Source organism: Callorhinchus milii, unplaced genomic scaffold (assembly GCF_018977255.1).
Source record: "Callorhinchus milii isolate IMCB2004 unplaced genomic scaffold, IMCB_Cmil_1.0 Scaffold3, whole genome shotgun sequence".
Taxonomy (NCBI): Eukaryota; Metazoa; Chordata; class Chondrichthyes; order Chimaeriformes; family Callorhinchidae; genus Callorhinchus; species Callorhinchus milii.
Genome location: NW_024704744.1, coordinates 71,287,286 through 71,304,687, shown reverse-complemented (window position 1 = coordinate 71,304,687; position 17,402 = coordinate 71,287,286). Strand labels below are relative to the sequence as shown.

Here is a 17,402-nt window from a genome sequence, read left to right as displayed (position 1 = left end):
AGCCCGGCTGACACCAACATACTTCCAAAATTACTAGTTAAAAAGTGCAGTTTATCTCTATCATCAGCGGAGAACCAATGGAACCAAAGCTACACTGTACTTGTGTTGTATGTCAACCCTGAGACATAACATTGTGTGTCTACCTTCAATCCTGGGTGCCCAGACTCTGAAATCCATTACACAACCTGGCAAGATGCTGATTGAAAAAACAAGACTGGATGAGTACATTGCAGAATGTAACCACTAATGACTTCACTGTGTTTAGACTTTTACTGATCCATATCTAGTCTGATCTCGGTTGCCTATCTACAGAAGTCCCTAGACACCTGTTCATAGATGTCAACATTGGCTGATCTGTACCTCAACTAAACCTTTCCATCCCAATTTCCCGCTTTTCCCCATATAATAATAATAATCCTATAATAATAATCCTTGCATTTGATATAGCGCTTTTCACGTCGGGAGGACGTCCCAAAGCGCTTCACAGAACACACTGTAAAGTGAATTGACTGTATATTTGTGGGCGAACGCGGCAGCCAATTGCGCACAGCAATGTCCCACAAACAGTCGTAGATTGAAAATGACCAATTTAATTATTGTTTTTGGGTTTTGGAGGGATTATTATTAGGTGTGTGGAGTAAGGAAACTTGCCCAAGGTTTCGCCCTGCCTGGAATTGAACTCAGGTCTCTCACTTGCAAAGCGAGTGCTCTAACCACTGAGCTACAGGACTCCAGGTATATCCCTTAATACCTGACCTACCAAAAATCTATCAACCTCACTCTTGGAAGATGTGGATGATTCCAGCATCCACAGCCTTTTGGGGAAGAGAATTCCAGATTTCTACTACCCTTTGAGTGAAAAAATGCTTCTTGATTTCACTCTTCAATGGCCTGGTTCTAATTTTAAGACTATGGCGCCTTGTTTTGGATTCCCCCACCAGAGGAAATAGCTTCTCTATATCTCTACATTTACCCTAACAAATCCCTTTATCATCTTAAATAGCTCAATCAAATCACCCCTCAGCCTTCTACATCCAAGGGAATACAATCCAAGTTTATGTAGCCTTTCCCTGTAACTTAACCCCTTAGGGTGGGAATAAATTTTATGGCTGTAGCACAACTGGTAACAAAACAGGTTCTGATGAGGCTAACAAACTATGAAAAAGGTCAAGTTATTGCTGAACTTCATCCCAGAGTCCAACCAACCTGCTCCCTCCCTCACCTCATTCAAGGTCCATCTCAAGACACAACTCTTTAACTGCAAGTTATCACCTGGGCCAATAGAAAAGTGAACTAAATTGGGCCTAAAGTGAGCTCCTGCGAACAATTATTGGTAAGTACTGCACTAATATTTATTAACATTTATAGTATGTTGAACATAACTCCATATTCAGGAAATGTGCCTATAGTTTTAATCCAGGTTATTTCACAAAATGCATCTCTCAATAGCACCAACCAATCCTCTGCAATTTCGCGCAAAATGTACCAAAGTTCTCAGCAATTTCTCACAAAATTCAGCTACTGCTCCACAATTTGGGGCAAATATTTCTGCACTTTTCTATTGGACCATCTTATCACTGACAATAACAGCAACATGACTTGAACCTAAACCAGAAATGGGTGGGGAGGTAACTGAAAGCATAGTTGAAGAGGAAAGTCTTCAGGTGTGATTTGAAGATGGGGCAAGATGAAAGGACTGAGATGGAAGGAGTTCCACACATTTGGGGCATAGTGGCTAAACGCATATTACTATCCAGACCGAAAAGCAAAAATTAGCATAGCAATTGGTTGGACTTTACATTTTAAAATAGCATACATGTATCTTTTCTTAAATAAAAACCTAACATTTCAATAAAATTTGCATTTATATAGCACGCTTGATATAGAATAACGTTTCTGAATGCTCAACATGGATAGAATTGAATGCCATGCAAGGAAGTGATTGTTGGCATTATCAAAGAGGTAGGTTTTTAGGTGGAGATAACTATAAACATCAGAGAGATAGAAAGGTGCTAGAGTATAAAAGTAAATTCATTGGGAGACAAGTGAGGATTGGGGTGATGGACATGCAGGGTTTAATGCAGGAAAGGATGTTATTTTGAATCAGCTGGTGCTTTTGGATGGTGGAAATGGGGAGATTATCAAGTACATTTGAGAAGTTGAGAAAGAAGACTGAAAAAGTATGAATGAGGGTTTCAGTGGTATTTGGTATGAGATAAGAGGCGGAAGAGGGGCAATGTAGCAAAGGAAAACAAAAGCGGTCTTGGTCAGGGACTGAACATGAGGAAGGAAGAAAAGCGGAGGATAATTGAACATCAAGGTTGACCACTGTCTTTTGTAGGTCAGAGAGAAACTAGAGCTAAAAGTGAGCTGTTGACATGATCCTCTTCCCTCTTACACACGTTAAACTGCAAGAAATTGAGGCTCATCCAGGCCTTGATGTCTGACAGACATGGAGACAGAACATTTGTGGACGTGGAATCAAGAGTAGAGGTGAGGAAATACGGTGTTATTCGCAACAGTTCACTAAAAAAATCCATCTTAATGCTTACTCACCTACTGGTGAAATGAACTTTCACCTTCAACAATGTTTGGATATAATGTGGGTTAATTAAATAAACCACTGAATTATGCACTCCATGATCTATTTTTAGATTTTTTGGCTCTGTACCCAATTTTTATCGTATAGCCAAGTGGCATTCCAAAACTGAGCTTTGGCAAAAAAAAGTGAATGATTGTGAACGTTAACTTCTCGTTGCTACCAATGCAAGTAAAACGTACCTCCATTTCTCTCTCTCCCCCCAACCCCCATGTCTCATTCTTGGGCAACTTTCAAGAACAAACAAAATAGGCTATTCCGTCGCATCCCGACACATTCTTGTTTATCTGTTGCTCGATGCGGTTTTCTTGAAAAGGAGACGCCGTTTGGATAGAGTAAAATCCACAGCTCGCATTCCAGACCGCGCTGTTCACTGCCCAGAAACCCCCGAACAAAGCCACAAAGATGATAAACGTGCACATTGCGTGACAGAACGAGCTCTGAAGCAAACCCCCCCACCACCACCCCCACCCAACCCCCCCAACACACAGACACACACACACACAAGCAAAGATCGACAAGTTAACGACCGCGAAGAGCCAGCACAATGATATTTGTACGAGCAAAAGGGCCCCCAAACAGACGGGAATAGCGCCTCTGGTAAGACGACTCGAGGAGGTGCGGATCAAAAAAACCTCAAATGAATGAAGGCGAACAGTGGGTGTTGCCAAGTCATCGGATGGGCGCGCACACAACACAACACACACACACACACACACAAAAGTTCTCGTCCAGAGGAGATTGGGCTACGAATGAGCAGAACGATCTCGATCCAAATGCACCACACACACACACACACACAAAAAAAAAACAGTGTCATTTCAAACCGGCTCTTGGTTTTCCCAAACGACCAGGCGACTTCCCTACGTCCCCCTCCTCTTAAAATAAAAGGACTCCTGGCCGGCGGTACCATCTTGCAGCCAAAATGCCAGCGTTGGGCAGGGGATGCCGAGACCCGCGTTAGGTTTTTTTTTATATTTAAAAAAATAAAAATATTAAAAAAAAGAGCGGGACAATCCCGTTACGGTGCCGCAAAGATCGCTGCCACACATTGCTCAGCACATTATGCAATGTCTCGGAAGAGACACAGACACACACACACACACACACACACAGACAGACAGACAGACACACATAGACAAGACACAGACAGACAGACAGACAGACAGCACAGACAGGACTGGCTCACCTTCTTCAGAGCCATCACCAGTAGACCGCGCCATTTGGGTGGATTGTCCTCGCTGAAGAAATCGTACTGCTGCTGCGGCTGCTGCATGGTGCCGCCCGCGGGGGTCCGGACGGTCGCCGCGACACTGCCAGCCTCCTCACCCGCAAAACCCAGCGAGAAGAAGGGAGGGAGGGAGGGGGTGGGTGTGGGGTGTGTGGGTGTGTGGGGAGAAAGAGGGCAGTACAGCAGCAAGAGTCCGCTTCGGGCTTTTCTCTTCGGTCTCCTCTCAAAAAAGCGCCTCGCGGGAGAGTCGTTTCAAAGGGCTCCGTTCGGGTGTTCTCTTCCTCCTCGAGAGCGTTTCACAGGGCCCCGCTTCTCATTCTGCTTCACAGCTCCATCCCCCCCCCCACCCCTTCTCTGCCCTCCCCTCTGCCCCCCCTCTCCCCTCCCTTCCCCTCCGCTCCCCGAAAGTTTTTTTTTAAAAAAAATACCCGACTCCGTCCTCTTCCCACCCGCTCCTTTTTCTCCCACCGCCTCCCGCCTGTGGCGCCCCTTCTCACACAGCGGGGCCGCCGCTGGTCGGCGGCGCGAACATAGTCACGAGCGGCGGCGGTTTGCTCGGCGGCCCAACGGCTCGAGAGGCGCGAGCGGAGCTGCGCAACGGCAGAGAGAAAGTCGACGGCCTCCCGACGAGGGGCGGGAGGGAGGGAGGAGGGGAGGGAGGGAGGGAGGAGGGAGGAGGGGAGGGAGAAAGTCGCCCAACTGACCTCAGAGCCGAACACCAATCTGAAGAGTTTTTCACTCTCTCTCTCCCTCTCTCTCTCGCTCCCCCTCTCCCTCTCTCTATCCCCACCCCCTTTTTCGATCGGTGGGAACGCCCGCGGCTTTACATATCGAAACCTCAACCAACCAGCCCCATGTTATTCCTGGTGTCGAAAGAAATTACTTTTGTTTCCGTGTGTGTTGTGTGTCTCTCTCTCGCTCTCTCTCTCTCTATATATATATGTGTGTGTCTCTCTCTATATATGTGTGTGTGTTTGTGTGTCTCTCTCTATGTGTGTGTGTGTCTCTCTCTCTATATATGTATATGTGTGTCTCTATATATATGTGTGTTTGTGTGTCTCTATGTGTGTGTGTGTCTCTCTATATGTGTATATGTGTCTCTATGTATGTATATGTCTCTCTCTCTATATATGTGTGTATGTGCGTCTGTAAATAAGGAGAGAAAATGGTCACTTTTACTGCAAAAAACAATTCTCTGAACGTTTTGTTCAGAGGTCGGGAGGGGGGAAGGGGCAGAGCACAGCGGAGACTGCGCACACACACACACACACAGCCTGTGGCTTCCGTGTATCCTCAGCCTCTCCGCGGAATCGCGCAACAGTGCCAAGTCGGCGCCCACCTCACACCCGTTGCGACTTTACCCCCACACAATAGCCCGCAGTGAGTGCGCGCTCCCCGTTACCGGGACCGCACCGCGTCCCGTCGTCGCAAATCGACTGCGGGGTCCAGACCGGGGCGGGGGGAGGGGAAGGCGCGTTGCACAATGTGTATGTGTGTGTGTGTGTAGTCACGTGAGCAGCGGGAACGGCACTATAATTCCCACAATGCTCCGCGCGGCCGGCCGGCCCCGGGGGCGCTGATTGGTGCTCCCGGCGCGCCTGCGCCTGACTCGTCCTTATTTACACGTCAATCGTCGGAGAAACCACGTGGTTGGTGGCAATTGTAGGGCGGGGAGGGGGGGAGGGGGAGCTGCTGCAATGAGGAAAGGAGGAGGAGGGGGAGGAGGAGAGAAGGGAAGAGGTGTGTGTGTGTGTGTCCTGAGGTTTTACTGGGCTGCAAGAGTTACTGTCGCGGAGAGAATGAATAAGTATATAGTGCCGGCCTCCTTCATGGCCAGTGTTATTGGTGGGGCGGTTTTGATCAAGTGAGTAGCTCGAGTGCACTCGGGGCCTCTTTCGGTTGCACATTCACCTCCTCGAGGACAGCCCAAGGGCAGCGCTTCCACGCGAGCGGCTTCGTCTTGCAATGTGGATGTGCCGAATCGAGCACTGGGGTCGACTTGAACCGAAGCGTCCGATTTAAAGCCTTTCTGCATTGGGAGTGTCGGCGTAACCCCTCGCCTGACACTCCGACTGCAGCGCTGGAGGAGATAATAATAATAATCCTTGCATTTGATTAGAGCGCCTTATCGTGTCTTTGGGAGGTGGCAAAGCGCTTCACAGAATATACTGTAAAGTGAATTGACTATAATAATAATAATAATCCTTGCATTTGATATAGCGCTTTTCACGTCGGGAGGACGTCCCAAAGCGCTTCACAGAACACACTGTAAAGTGAATTGACTGTATATTTTGTGGGTGAAACGTGGCAGCCAATTGTGCACAGCAGTTCCCCACTAACACTCATGGATTGAGTGACCAATTATTTTTTTGAAAGGAATTATTACTCCTGGAAAAGTGATCTCCAATCGACTAACAACCAGGTTCCGACTTACTGCTACGTAAACAGAGATGCGTGGAGTAAGGAAACTTGCCCAACGTTTTGCCCTGCCGTGTAGATCCTGCATGTAGATGTTAAAAGAGCTCCTGGCACTATTTGACAAGAGAAATGAGTTTCTCTTGGTGTCCCGGCCAACAATCCTCTAATTAAAATAGGTCATTTATGGCTTCGTGACTATTTGTAGCGATTGTTATGTGTAAATTGGCTGCTTTGTTTGCTTAGAAATACACAATCACAACAGTAAGAAATTATGTGAAGCACTTTGAAACATTTCAACAATGTGCTAAGTCTCTATAAGCAAAGATTATTAATGTAAATGATCACCCATTGCTCCATTTCACAAGGTGTTCTTTGGCACATGCTTTTCTATTCACATTCAAACATTGAAAATACTGAATATTTGGTATTTGATTTTGGCTGCTGTACAAAGTTTCTAGTTGCAATTTTATTTGCTTCATGTCTTAGTTCTGAATTGTATGTTTACATATTTCCAAAGCAGCTTTACTAAAAAAAAATTTGTTAAATAAACTAATGTTTAATGGTCATTCTCTAAAAATGTTGTCCGTCTTACATCTGAGACTAACCTAATTTTTTACTGCTGGAATCTTCTGGGTAAGTTAACAGTTAACTCCAGTTAAGTTAACTGAAGTCCTGTAACTCAGTGGTTAGAGCACTTGCAAGCGAGACACCTGGGTTAAATTCCAGGCAGGGCGAAACCTTGGGCAAGTTTCCTTACTCCACACGCCTAATAATAATCCCTCCAAAACAATAATAAATTGGTCATTCTCAATCCACGACTGTTTGTGGGACACTGCTTTGCGCAATTGACTGCCGCGTTTCGCCCACAAATATACGGTCAATTCGCTTTACAATATATTCTGTAAAGCGCTTTGAGATGTCGAGAAAACGTGAAAAGCACTATATCAAATGCAAGGATTATTATAAACAGGCATGGTTTATTCCTTTTCTTTTGGTAACTACTGGAATCAAGCAATGGGCTGAAGTATATTGGGGTTATTCAACATCATGCATGTACCATATAAAAATCTCCCTTTGAAATCAAGTTCTCTCTCTAAGTTTGTAATTTGCTGGTAATAATAATAATCCTTGCATTTGATATAGCGCTTTTCACGTCGGGAGGACGTCCCAAAGCGCTTCACAGAATATACTGTAAAGTGAGTTGACTGTATATTTGTGGGCGAACGGTAAATTGCAGACTAGAAATAACATTCAATCCCAAACATTGTCTTCTTGATTTGCTTATGTAATAAATGTCAAAAAAGTCTACTAAAAAGAATATCAGTGTTATATAGTAGTTCTTAAAACATATTTTCTAAAATCGAGATTAACATTTACATGTAAGCTATTGCTAGGAATAGAAATTGAATAAATTGCATGCACAAGTGCTCTTGTATTGGAAAGTTAACAATAGCTTGATCGAATAATGACCTTTTGCATCCCACACTGCTATTGTCCAGCTGGATAATTTTTGACACTTAAATAATAAATAAATAAATAACAATTATTTATAATTAATAAATAACTTGCCTGATTTCAACATGTACTGAAGGAAAAGGTACAAACTGTGCTTGGTCAAACTTCAGTGGATTTGTACTGAAAATCACATGACAAAAAACACCTTGCGAAATGTAACAATGGGTGGTGGTTTAAATTTGATGCTTCAGCTGAAGTCTGTGCTGCCTGGCCACCCTCCAGCACAACAATTAATATGTATGGAAAGAATAAATACATCTTTAGTGAACAAACTGGTTCTGAGACCACTAAATGATTCAAATGAAATCTCAGCCAAAGAATTGCACCTATTATAGAACCAGTTTTTAATTGTTATTTTTAAGCTAAACTATATCTTGCAATGGTATTATACCTGGCAATGGCCTTGCAAGATATAAACTCATTGTTTATGTAATGGGTTTACAGTTAAACCTATTAAATTTTGCAAGTTACATTGTATGCTCTAGAATTGAAGCTTGTTTGTGTCAAAATATTCAGAATATCCAACAAATTTGCTGGGTTTGTGGCTTCCTTTCAATGATGTCTTTCAGCATTTCCCTGAAATGTTAGATGCAGAAACATAATTGATGCACTCTAAATTTGGAGTTTTGTTTTTTCCATCTGGTGATTGCTACCAAGAAGAATGCAACCTGTGAACTATTAATGGGTGAAAGGTTCATAGTGCAAAGCTACCGTACATAAAAATAGAGTCCTTAGGATAAATTCTGTCTTGGGAAATTCCCATGCAAATGTGAAAATCTCAGTAGTTTTGGTTTGTATGGCAATGGATTTCTGTATTCGTCACTCACCTGGGTAACAAAAAAAAATCTGTTAGCAGTCTATACCTGTTAATTAGTGACCTCTGATAGAAAGCGCACAAACCTCGACATCGGCTACGAAGCTCTCCAGAGTTGAATACTCAGATGCCAATGGAAATCAACCACTAACAAATAGATAGTCTATACCTGTTAATTAATTAAGTGGGATCTCTTTGGAGCTGAATTAGCTCCAAGGTGACATGGCTGCCAATTGAATGTCGGAATCGAGCCAGCCCTCTGTGGCGGTCGCGGTAGTCCCGTTCCTGAGCCAGGCGGGTCTGCAGTATTCCAGGGCACTGCTGATGACAGCACAGCATCAGAACCTGAAAGGGCAGAACAGTCACTGGGGGCAGGGAGTCATCCCACTCAGCTCCTGTTAACCCTGCAAGCCAAAGCCCAAACAGGTAGAGTGGTCCTCGCTGGACAAGCAATGGAAAAGCTGGCCAGACAGCGATATCAAAGGCAAACTATGCGGTTTAGCTGGTTCGAGTCCAGCAGTACCCCAATGCACACTCTGGGGTCCCCAAGCCGTGCCTCTTGCGCCTATTACTTTCTGGAATTAAGTAAGAAGGATACATCCCTCCAGTGAGAGAGTGTGCATTCCATTCCAACAATTTATCTCTGGGATTTCCATATGTAGGTGGGATACTCTTAAGCATGGTGATGGGTTTCTGCATGTGTCAGACATCCGGCTAACCCCCCAAAAATTGTGTGGTACTTAAACTAATCAGTGTATTGTCAGTATCAGTTTATTATACAAGAAGAGGGCAGTAAACTCTTAATTCAATATTTTTAATGTTGTCTCCAGTGTACTCTTGCCAAGTATTCCATATTAATTTAGTCTTGACCTTTTAGCTAAGATTAAGTATAATAATAAATAATAATTCTTTCATTTGATATAGTGTGTTCATATCGAGAAGATGTCTTAAAGCGCTTAACAGGATTTACTGTAAAGTGTAGTGACTGGATTTGGTAAGCGAACATAGCAGCCAATTTGTGCACGGCAATGTCAAAGGATAGTTTCTATACTTGAATTTGGAAGCTGGTCTGGTATGAAGATCGTTGGTAGGTAGACGGTCAGTGTACTTATTGAAATGGAACTGGTACTTGGATTGCTTCCTGACCTTTTGGCCTCAGAATATGCAAGAGTTTATTTTTTAAGTGCACAAAGGGAGAAGAAAACCCCCAGAGTTCCCTTTCCCAACTCTCCCCCACAAAAAAAAGTAAATACAGAATACTTACATTTCAATATCTTGGTAAGAATTGTCAGGGCCTGAACAAACTCTCACATTTTCCAGAGCAATCCTAAAATACTTCTCAGAACTATGTCTTTGTCAGTGACTGATTTCCATTGGCATCTGAGTATTCAACTCTGGAGAGCTTCGTAGCCGATGTCTAGGCATGTGCACTTTCTATCAGAGGTCACTGCAGAGCGATGCTGCCTGACTTTCCCTCTACTTAACCTTGGAAAAATAAAGCCAATTGCAACTCCCCAACTGCTTCTGACATCTAAATCAAACAGACCAGGAATTTAGCCCGCAATCTTCTGTTTGTGTAGCTTAGTGCTAAACCAGCAGGCCATTGGGGAGCCTGAGATAATATTCTTGAGATGGCAACTCAGCTGAGACTGGGGTAATGTTATCTGGAGTAGTGAAAGTTAATACAGGTGTAAGTCAGTATTTGAACTTGGTATTAGTCAAGAGTCTGATGTTGCAACCCTGGGCTGTTAACAGCAAGCTTTTTTTTAAAAAAAAGTAAAGTATGAACTAAAAAATATCAGAAATACAGGAAATCAAGCTCACATTTGATATAGTATCCTTTAAGGCTTCACCTACGTTTTCTCAAACAACAGCTGTACTAATGCTAGTGTTGCTTTACTTGAAGCATCTTTAGCCATTCCAGCTAATGACTTTGTATTTATTTACTCTTCAGGGACTATGTAACTGGTGGAACCTGTCCGAGCAAAGCAACTGTCTCGGGAAAAACTATTATCATTACTGGAGCAAACACTGGTATTGGAAAAGCAGCTGCTAGAGAATTAGCTGGAAGAGGTAAGCCACAGTACTGGAGTGGGAAAATCACACTGTTTTGCTTGAATCACTGCTAAATGCAATTTATTATTAAAATAAAAAAATTCAGACAAGTCGATTTCTGTGTAACTCTGAGGTGAGCTGCACTGAGTGGGGGAGCTCCCAGGTATAATGGGCACAAAAGGTGAGGAATCCAGAAGAGCTTTCATTTTATTAGCACCTTATCACTTGACGGTCTCTGAGAACATTAACGTGATTTTGATCAAGTAGAACCAAAAAAAATTCTAGTTGATATCTGCAGCAATTTTGCACATAGTAAGGTTCACAAATAACATGATCAATTTATGTTGAGGATAACTTGTCTGGGAATAACAGTTTCTCTTTTGAATGGTGTCATCGGATCTGTAAAATCCACCTGAACAGGTAAATAGGACATGAATTCAAAGTCTCATCAGAAGGATGGGACCTCTGAAATTTAGCCCACCTCCATTACTGGAGATTTGACCATGAGTTCTTGTCCCATCTCGACCCACAACTTCTGTCCCAGATGTGAGTGCTATCAACTGAGTCAAGCTGACAGACAACTGAATAGAGACAGACGTTCTCTCTGGCTGCCATTGTCACTTTCTGATCACAGGCCAAAAGAGTTTTAGCATTGGTCTAGAAGTGACTGTCTGCCTTCTTGATAGTATGAGCATGAGTTCAGAAAGAATTGAAAAAATACTGGAAATGTAGAAACAACATTTTAAAAATAGGCAATTAAAATTATTTTCTCGCAGGGGCAAGAATAATCATGGGATGTCGAGATATGGAGAAATGTGAAGCAGCAGCTCGGGAAATTCGAGGAGAATCTCTGAATCATCATGTGTATGCCAGGCACCTTGACCTGGCCTCACTTCAGTCTGTCAGACACTTTGTCAGCAAATTCAACAAAGGTAAAAATAAAATCCACTTTCCCTTCCATAATACTGCAGTTTCACAATCCATTTCCATGGATACTTGAGTTATGTTGTGTTGCTTTATCAGTCTTACCAAATTAAATACCTGACGCAGTTAACATAAATCGTTAAGTTTCATTGCTTGTCACTGGCTCAATCCAAGTTAAAAGCAAAGCCAAAAGGAATCTAGCAAAAAATAAAACACAAAATACTGCAGATGCTGGAAATCTGAAACAAAAACAGAGATTGCTGGGACCACTCAGCAGCTCAGGCAGCATCTATGGAGAAAGGAAAATGCGTGAAAAGTTTCAAGTCCATGAACTTCGTCAGAACTGGGGGATGTTGGGAGGGAGAAGTTTTAAAGACTAATAGAGAGGGAAGGCGGGGCAAGAAAGACAAAGGAGAAATGGGGTGGTGTCCTCCTTTGTTTTGCATCATTAACACCTCTGGTGTTAATGAGGACATCATCCCCTGTCCTCCACTCATTTTCTCTTCTGTCTTTCTTGCCCTGTCTCCCCTCTCTGAAAGAATTTAAAACCTCTCACTCCCAACATCCCCCAGTTCTGATGAAGAGTCATGGGCCCGATATGTTGACTCACTTTCTTTTCTCCAGGAGTCTCTAGCAGCTTTTATATTAAAAAAAAGTTGTCAGGTTGGGTTCCCTGATGTTCTTTTGGGCAAAGGCATTGCTTGGTGTACCATTGAGCCACACAGAGCAGAAGATTGCACATTTGAACAGCCAGGTTCCCACTCTCAATAACTTCTATTGCAAAGTTGCCATGGTGATGTAAGGCAATAACAGAATCAGGCTGAGCTGTGACATTATCTGCAGGTAAATTGTGCTCACCGCTCATTTATTACGCTTGCAGCTAAGGAAAAGCAACTTGGAGAAAGTACTAGTCTGGGCAAGCATGGATTGTGGTGTTAATCAAATTGCAAATGGTTCCAAGATGATCAGTTCACAATCGATGCATTTGGGCATAACATTGCCTATGAATAAGTTTATTGCTTTGCAAATAAAACAAGCATTCTAAAAATAAATGGTGGAGCATGAGTGAAGTCTGAGACAATATTATTTTGGTAAGTTTCATAAACTTGACTATTTTGGACTGTAAGCATATTAAAATGTGCAATTAGTAGTGGCAATTGGGATCTGAAAGGGGGAAAAAAAATTATCAACATTGTCTAGTTTGACATGAAGAAAGATCACTTAGGCAAGGTACCAGAAAGTGTCTGGTGCCCATGTAACCCAGAACGAGCCACCACTTTCATAAGAATAGGGGAAAAAGAGAATGAACACAAGCAAATAGAATTAAACAAACTTGTAAATCTACTCAAGTTAGTTTTAAGGTCCTATAATGATTGCAGAATTTCAGCCATAACTCAATCTGAAATGAAGTTCTATGATAGTTTCATTAAAGAATGCATATAGTTTGCATTATCCTTGAGGAAGACTGGCTAAAATGGTGAAACCTACTCTTCATTTCAGCTTTCAGCTAATTAATGTGATTGCATTTTTTATTTGTCTAGAGGAGGAACGGTTAGATGTCTTAATAAACAACGCTGCTGTAATGAGATGTCCACACTGGGAAACTGAAGATGGTTTTGAAATGCAGCTGGGTGTCAATCATCTTGGTAAGTTCTGTTTGCTCTTTTGAAGCTTTGCAGCTGGAGATTGTTTTTCACATTACTCATTAAGAATTGGCTGAGCAGAGAAAATCATTCACAGGGATTTCAGGTTTAAAATACAGTCACTGCACTTTACAGTATATTCTGTGAAGTGCTTTGAGACGTCTCAATGACGTGATAAGGAGCTATATCAAATGCAAGAATTATACAATGCAATACAAAATTACATTTGTAAATCGCCTTTCACATCGGAAGGATGACCCAAGGTGCTGAACGTCTGGGATTAGGACCCGGGTGGGTGGGTGGACAGTGATGTTGGGATCAATTATACAGCATATATTTTAGTCATAATACACGTATGAGGGTTTTGGCAGCCTGAGGCAGTAGCGAAGTCGAGCAATGTTGTGGAGGTGGGGAAAGGCAGAGCAGGTCATGGCATGGATGTGGGGGACAAAGGATAGTTGAGGGCTGAACAAGATGCCTAAGTTCCTGACTGACTGGGTGAGTGTGCATTCTTGGATGCTGATGCTGCCAGTGCCTGAGGTGTGGAGACGCTGGCATGAGCCAATCAGGAGAGCCTCAGTCTTGCTGACGTTCAACTGTAGAAAGTTGGCTCTCATCCAGGACTTGATGTCTGACTTACATTCTGTCAGGACATCAGTGGTCGTGGGATCAAGGGTGGAGGCAGAGAGATAGAGTTGGGTGTCATCTGCATACATGTAGAAATTGACCACGTGTGCGGATGATGTCACCAAGAGGAGAGGATCGAGGACAGAGTCCTGAGGAACACCACATGAGATGGTGCGGGGACTGGTGGAGAAGCTATTTGTGGAGACAAAGTGGAACCATTCAAGGACAAAACCTTGAAGGTTAAAGTGAGAGGAGAGGCAGTGGAGGAGGATAGAGTGGTCCACTGTGTCAAAGGCAGCAGAGAGGTTGAGGGGACAGAAGGAGCCCTGGTCATAGGTCGACACAATGTGGACAGAATTATTATTATTTTGTATTGGGAAATCTTCAGTTTCCCAATATTTTATTTATCTTATATATTATGATGTTGAAAAAATGAAAACGGAGGAGCTGGCACTTTAATTTCCCTGTACTTGAAGCTTGCTGACATTGGATTTGTGTTTCCATGCAGGTCATTTTTTGTTGACCAATCTTTTGCTTGAGAAGCTGAAGAAGTCTGGAAATAGTCGTATCATTAACGTGTCCTCGCTGGCTCATATTGTGGGGAGAATTGATTTCAATGACCTCAACTGGGAAAGGAAAAAGTATGACACAAAAGCAGCGTACTGTCAAAGTAAACTTGCAAATGTGCTGTTCACTCGAGAGTTGGCAAAAAAACTTCAAGGTGAGTAGGTCAAAATAAAAAAAATCAGTAGGTCTTGCTCTCAACAAACTATTCCTCTTTGACTGCTCCTTCGGTCATCCTCCTACCGCTACCCTCCACCCCAGGGCCAAATCCCTGACTGTCTAGTGCCTTGGGACTTCCTCCTAAAGTGAAAAGCGCTATATAAATGTAATTTGTTGTTGTTCCATGAATTATATTATATCTTGAATTGATTGTACTGTTCTGAAGTTAGAACTTGAATTAAGTTGTAAGCTGTCAAGGGTCATCTCTACAAGTTGTACAACTTAATTCAAGTTCTAACTTTAGGATTGAGTTAACATTTATTACTCTTGGAATTATTTTGTTTACAAGTCTTGTTATTTGGCACAGCAAAAATAAGCTGGCTTATTGACTCCATGGCTGTTTGTGGGATATCCTATGCACAAAATTGCTGCCCTGTTTGTTGATAAAAATGGTCAATCATTACATTTCACTCAGAGGCGAGAGTGGAGCCAGACTGACAGTAAAACTATTGAGAATTCCACATGTGTATGGTATATGTTTGCATTATTATAAATTGTCNTTTTTTTGTAAAGGAAGTGGAGTTACAACAAATGCTGTGCACCCTGGGGTGACTAACACAGAACTTGGCAGGCACACAGGAATGCATAATTCCAATTTTTCTAGTACAATGTTGGGTAAGTAAAGACAGAAGACGCTTCTGAAACGTCCTAGTTGTGAAGAACCACTGAATGGCAGGATTGTGGATTGGAGTAGAAATATCATTTTCAAGATTCATAATTATTATAAGGTTACAGCACCATTTGGTACCATTTGAATAATAAATATTTAATACATTGAAGAATTTAGTGTTGACAATACTTAATGTAAAAAACCCTCAGTGTTTTATAATGCTATGTCATACTGTCTATTTCTACATAAAAGAGCAATTTTTAAAAATAAAGGTAAAAAACAGACACGTGGGTCTGTAGCATAGTGGTTAACGCACTCGCAAAGCATGTAAGAGTATCCGGGTTTCATTCTTAGCTGGAGCTAAACTTTAGGCAAGTTTAAAAAAATTCACTCAATCCACAACTGTTTGTGGACATTGCTGTGCACAATTGGCTGCCCACAAAATAAACAGTAAATCCACTTTACAATATATTCTGTGAAGCGCTTTGAGACGTCTCAACGACGTGATAAAGCGCTATATCAAATGCAAGGATTATTAAATGACGGCCTCTTGGGCCGAAAATCTCCATGTTTCTAGCAGTAGGACATCATGCATGGAGGAATTTTGTGAGTGTCACTAATATATTTTTAGTTGTTTTGTGAACTGCTGTATGAACAAAGAATTTGGANTTTTTTTTTACCCATTTTAGGGCCTTTCTTCTTGATGCTTGTAAAATCCCCAATCCTAGGAGCACAATCCTATGTATATTTGGCTGTGGCAGAAGAGCTGGAAGGAGTATCCGGTAAATACTTTGATGTCATGAAACAAAAGGATCCTGCCCCACAGGCACTGGACGATGAGACAGCCAGACGGCTGTGGGAAATCAGTGCCAAGTTAGTAAAACTAGAAAATGAGAAACCTACTCCACAACTCAAAAATGTTCCTTTCGACAATGTCAAACCAAACAGTAAGAGTTTAATGGAGCACTGATAGGAAATGTTTACTCTTGCATGTAAATAATAGTCTTCAAAATATTGTGAATTATTCAGTGATTTCGTTTGGAACACAAGTTGTTTGGCCATGCTATACTGAAGGCACCTTTTGATAACTCGCCGTCCTTTCCCTGTACAGTAAACGATTTTATTAAAATTGTTTAAGCCAAGTCATCTGTGTATTTTTTCAATACATTATTAATGATGTTGTTTTACATTAAAAGAAAAAATGTTGTAACATAGTAGGATGCAGGGTTTTTCTATTGTGTAATTTCTCTATAGCCCCTGTGCTGTTGGGTGGGTGGTCGCTGTAGAAGGATGATTTCCTTCTGGTTGCTTTGAGCACTTTTCTAGTAGAGGCCTGAATGCACCTGACCACCTGCCCTCCCAGTCAGAGAATGGGCCTGAAATATGGAATTAATCGTACAAAGCAGTTAACTAGGTTTCTTCAAAATCAAACATACAAATTGCAACAGTAGAACACTTTTAACAGTGTTGAAGTGAATTTGTCAATTTACTGGATAAACTGTTGCAGTAACTGATGTTACTGAAATGACGCTCCATTTAAGAAAATTCTTGTATTTAAAATTGCTACTTCTTTATATCCCAAACCTTCATGCAGCTCATAAAACAGACTATGGCCTGTGTGAAATGCCAAATATTTCTGAAATTCAGAAGTTGCAGAATACCACAGATGAGTCATTTGAAAATGCACAACAGCACATGTTACAGCACGATCTAACTCCAAAAGAATGCTTTCATGCTCCCATTGGGAATAATGTCTATTAATGCACTCATTAGTGCATTAGTAACAAGCAAGCTGCATGACATATTAATTTTTCATCTGATATTTGGATGAAACCCCAGAATTCTAAAGAAACACTGATCTTCTGTATCCATTCATTAATGTACTCTTTTCTGCCCTTTCCTCTTATTTTGTTCACAGCCAATATCAGCAGTAAAGGTAAAAGAATGTATCAGTATGTGGAGCCTAGTGTCCCCTTTCTCCCAGTCTGCTGAAACTCCAACTCTTTGAAAGTGCTTTGAGACTTTATTCAACATGAAAAATGCAAAACAAATTCAAGCTTTCAATTTTTTTTGTCAGAAAAAAAAGCCGGTTCTTTCTGTAAATGCAAGTTAGGGGACAAAGTGCAACAGTAAATGAAAAAGAAGATAGCAGCTGGAATACGATAGTACCATCCACTTCATTG

At 42.0% G+C, this 17,402-nt stretch overlaps 2 protein-coding genes across 3 annotated transcripts in view; one reads left to right on the top strand and one right to left on the bottom strand.

Moving 5' to 3' along the window:
* LOC103179222 (son of sevenless homolog 1) overlaps window positions 1–3,937 on the bottom strand; it is a 62,765-nt gene extending 58,828 nt beyond the window's left edge. Inside the window, 1 exon segment of the mRNA XM_007894384.2 lies at window positions 3,789–3,937. Within this exon segment, the coding sequence (XP_007892575.2) occupies window positions 3,789–3,875 (87 nt within the window). The 5' untranslated portion in view covers window positions 3,876–3,937.
* A 1,607-nt stretch (window positions 3,938–5,544) lies between these two features.
* LOC103179224 (retinol dehydrogenase 13) lies at window positions 5,545–16,361 on the top strand. Of its 2 annotated transcripts, none has more exons than XM_007894386.1 (7): window positions 5,545–5,570; window positions 10,532–10,650; window positions 11,409–11,564; window positions 13,098–13,202; window positions 14,335–14,547; window positions 15,123–15,224; window positions 15,909–16,361. In XM_007894386.1, the coding sequence occupies exons 3-7, from the start codon at window positions 11,423–11,425 to the stop codon at window positions 16,187–16,189; spliced, it is 843 nt and encodes a 280-aa protein (XP_007892577.1). In that variant the 5' UTR covers window positions 5,545–5,570; window positions 10,532–10,650; window positions 11,409–11,422; the 3' UTR covers window positions 16,190–16,361. The 2 variants fall into 2 exon arrangements, with proteins under 2 accessions (XP_007892577.1, XP_007892576.2); XM_007894385.2 differs by having other exon boundaries at window positions 5,546–5,694.
* Window positions 16,362–17,402: the final 1,041 nt, after the last annotated feature.

Bases quoted from the DNA above. Each gene is read 5' to 3' on its own strand.
- LOC103179224 (XM_007894385.2), top strand. From the start codon at position 5,630: ATGAATAAGTATATAGTGCCGGCCTCCTTCATGGCCAGTGTTATTGGT. The intron at 10,651-11,408 runs GTAAGCCACAGT...ATTTTCTCGCAG, and splicing joins TAGAGAATTAGCTGGAAGAG to GGGCAAGAATAATCATGGGA. The intron at 14,548-15,122 runs GTGAGTAGGTCA...TTTTTTGTAAAG, and splicing joins GTTGGCAAAAAAACTTCAAG to GAAGTGGAGTTACAACAAAT.